This window comes from Apis dorsata, unplaced genomic scaffold (assembly GCF_000469605.1).
Source record: "Apis dorsata unplaced genomic scaffold, Apis dorsata 1.3 scaffold_859, whole genome shotgun sequence".
Taxonomy (NCBI): Eukaryota; Metazoa; Arthropoda; class Insecta; order Hymenoptera; family Apidae; genus Apis; species Apis dorsata.
In genome coordinates, this window is record NW_006263980.1 from 16,881 (window position 1) to 20,105 (window position 3,225).

General features: G+C 19.0%; 1 protein-coding gene across 2 annotated transcripts in view; it reads right to left on the reverse strand.

Moving 5' to 3' along the window:
* LOC102670862 (alpha-N-acetylgalactosaminidase) overlaps nt 1–2,503 on the reverse strand; it is a 5,427-nt gene extending 2,924 nt beyond the window's left edge. The window contains exons 1-2 of one of the 2 annotated variants that reach the window (XM_006623231.2): nt 2,374–2,503; nt 323–484 (exon numbers count right to left, since the gene is read on the reverse strand). In XM_006623231.2, the coding sequence (XP_006623294.1) occupies nt 323–483 (161 nt within the window). In that variant the 5' untranslated portion in view covers nt 484; nt 2,374–2,503. Of the gene's footprint in view, nt 1–322; nt 485–620; nt 860–2,373 lie in introns of those variants that run through there. The other variant, XM_006623229.2, reaches the window with a different exon arrangement.
* Nucleotides 2,504–3,225: the final 722 nt, after the last annotated feature.

Consider the following 3,225-nt stretch of genomic DNA (forward strand, 5'->3'; position numbering starts at 1 on the left):
AAATTTTTTAAAACATTTTTACATGAAAATATTATATATTTTTGTTTCATTATCATTGAAAATTAAAATTTTTGATATTTATTAAAAAATATATAAATAATTAACAAAAATACTAATAAGATTTTATTTTATATATTATTAAATTAATTAATTAATTATTAAATTATAATATATTGTTAAATATTATATATAAATAATTTTAAATAAAGAATAAATAATATTCTAATTTTGAACACAAATTCTATTATTCTAATTTTTCTACATAAAATATATCTAAAGTTAATGTCAAAATACATAAAAAGAATTCAAAATAATTATTTACCTGATACAATTTTCAGGATCATTTTTGCAGTCTGTATTACACCTGAATCGTTCCCAGGCAAGCCAGCCCATCGGTGGTGTTTTCACGAGACCATTTTCAAGGGCCAATGTCAAATCAGCCACTGACACAATTAAACACCATATCCATATTATCTGCAACATTCTGCAAAAACACGTTTCTTTCTAACTATTAAACTTTTCACCAATTTTTAACCAAACATTAATTATTTTTAATTTTATGATTTTAATAGCATAATTTATGAAAATCTGAGTAAATTAACAAAAAAAAAAAAACAAACTCCGTCAGAGTTAATAAGAAATCTGGTCATTAGGAGCAACGCAGAACTTCCATCCACATCCTGCACGGCTGTTGGCAGACTGTGACTGATCTGATATAAGACCTCCAACCTAAGAGTACTTTCACCCAATGCCCCATTTCATTTTTACACACCAATCACTGTCGTTTAATAGTGTGAACACATTGATTTCCTTTCGTATACACAGCGAGTAACTTCACACACTAACGTATAGATTGGTGTTGTGATATTATAATACAATTATTACATTTAAAGTATTTATTTTATCCTATGAATCTTCTTTATCTTTGATTATTTTGAATGATGATTATTAAAATGATTATTAATGCTCTTTGTGGCATAATATAATATAAATAATAATTTAAATATAATATAATATAAATAATAAATATAATAAATAATATAAATATTAATAACATAAATAAATATAAAACATAATCTATAAATTTTCTCCAGTTTAAAAATATTTTTTATTTATGTTTAATTTTTTATATTATTGCTATATTACATCTCAATGATCCATTTCATTAACTGAAAAAATTTGAAAAAGTTTTAGCAAGAAAAAAAAAAACAGTTGTTCTATAATAAATCAATGATTAAATGAATGAATGATTGATGAATGAGGTTAATTTTAAACTTTTCAAGAATAAAAATATTTGTTATACGATTTTAAGATAATAATTTAATATTTTAAGTCAATAACTTGAAATTTTAATTACTTAAGATAAATAATAAAAAGTTTGTTATATGAATTCAAATACGAGATGAACAAATAAAATGTGCATTATATAAATTTGAAGACTGTTAATAAGAAAGAAAACAATTAAAAAAAAATTATAAAAAATACAGTAAAAAAATAAAGATAAAAAATTTTTTAATTTGTCGATAAAATGATAGTTGAATTATTTTTGACTTATTATTTATTTTTTGAATTATTATAAAAGTTCTATTTTTTACTTTTTTTTTCTTAAATATAAAAAAATATTTAAAATGTTGATTTAATTTGATTTTTGACTTTCATCAATATCTCAAAAAAATTAAATAAATAATTAATTTTATATTAATATAAATAAGGTATTTTGATTACTAATTAAAAATTAAAATTGAAAATGAATTCTAATATTTCTTTATCGACTGACGATATTGTATTAATATTAGTCTAAGAATAGATTTTTAACAAAATTCTGTTGTTATACATGTGTCTAAAATAAGATCAGAGTTTTAAAAAATTTTTATACTCATAATAATTCAACAACAAAAAAAATTGATTAAATAATATTACTCAAGTATAAATTCGATATTGAATTCTTTTTAAATAATTAGTTTTATAAATAAATTAAAAAATATTTCGAAAGATTATAATATCTATATATTATCAATTATATATATATATATAGATATTTTCGAAATTTTCAATTTTTCATTTGATAAATAGTATGAGATGTAACAATTTTTATTATATGTATATTTTTTTATTATATATATATATATATATAAATATTATTATGTAATTAGTAAGTAATATTTTATTATACAAAATTATAATATTTATTTCACTGTATTTGATTCAATAAACTAATAAAATTTTTTATATTTTTTTTATTATTTTAAAATTTATACTAAATAATGGTTAAGCGATAATAAATAATAATAGTGTGAATAATAAATAATATTATTAAATTTAATTTAATAAAAAGTTTAATATTGGTTTTAACATTTTTCAATGAATACTTACCTTTTTCAACAAATTTATGTTTCTGACACAAAACATGTTTCAATACGTCGTGTATCGTTTATATACTGACAAATTTGTATACACAAGACAAATGAATGATAGTTGTTTCAATATCGCGCAATAGATAACAAATTTTTCCATTTTCTTATTCAATTGTTTATGATAAGAATAATGAAAATACTATTAAAATTTTTTATAACATTCTTATTGTAAATATAAGATTATATGATTAAGTGAAAATAATTTTAATTAATTTTATGAATTATTTTTCTAAATATAAATTAAATATATTCTAATAAATTTTAAATAGAGATTTTCTAGAATATTTGAAATATTTTGATTGTTTTTATTTTTTATTATAATAGATCTATAGATATTGTTGATAAAATATTAATTAATAAGATTAAATGAATATTATTTAATGTAATTTTATAGCAATTTATACATTATATAATTTTTCTTTATATTTCATATATAATATATTTAATATTTTTTAATCAGATATTACTAATAATACTAATAATTACTAATATTACTAATAATTACTAATAATTTATTTTGTTATTAATATAAGAAATTATCAAAAAATATAAATTAAAATAAAATATATTATATTATATATATATTATATGTATATTATATATATATATTTATATATTTTTCAAATTACTCGATGCGGGAGGGTGAATCGAGGGTGGCGCCACGATGCGTCACAATATCAAATCATTTGTTTTCTATCTTCGTTTTGCTAGTGATGTACCTCTCTTCGTTTAACCTCTTCTTCGTTCTCGTTCGGTCGTTCTAAACCCTCAACAATCCCGCAGCCACCGTTTAACGCGGGGCTGCTGGAGG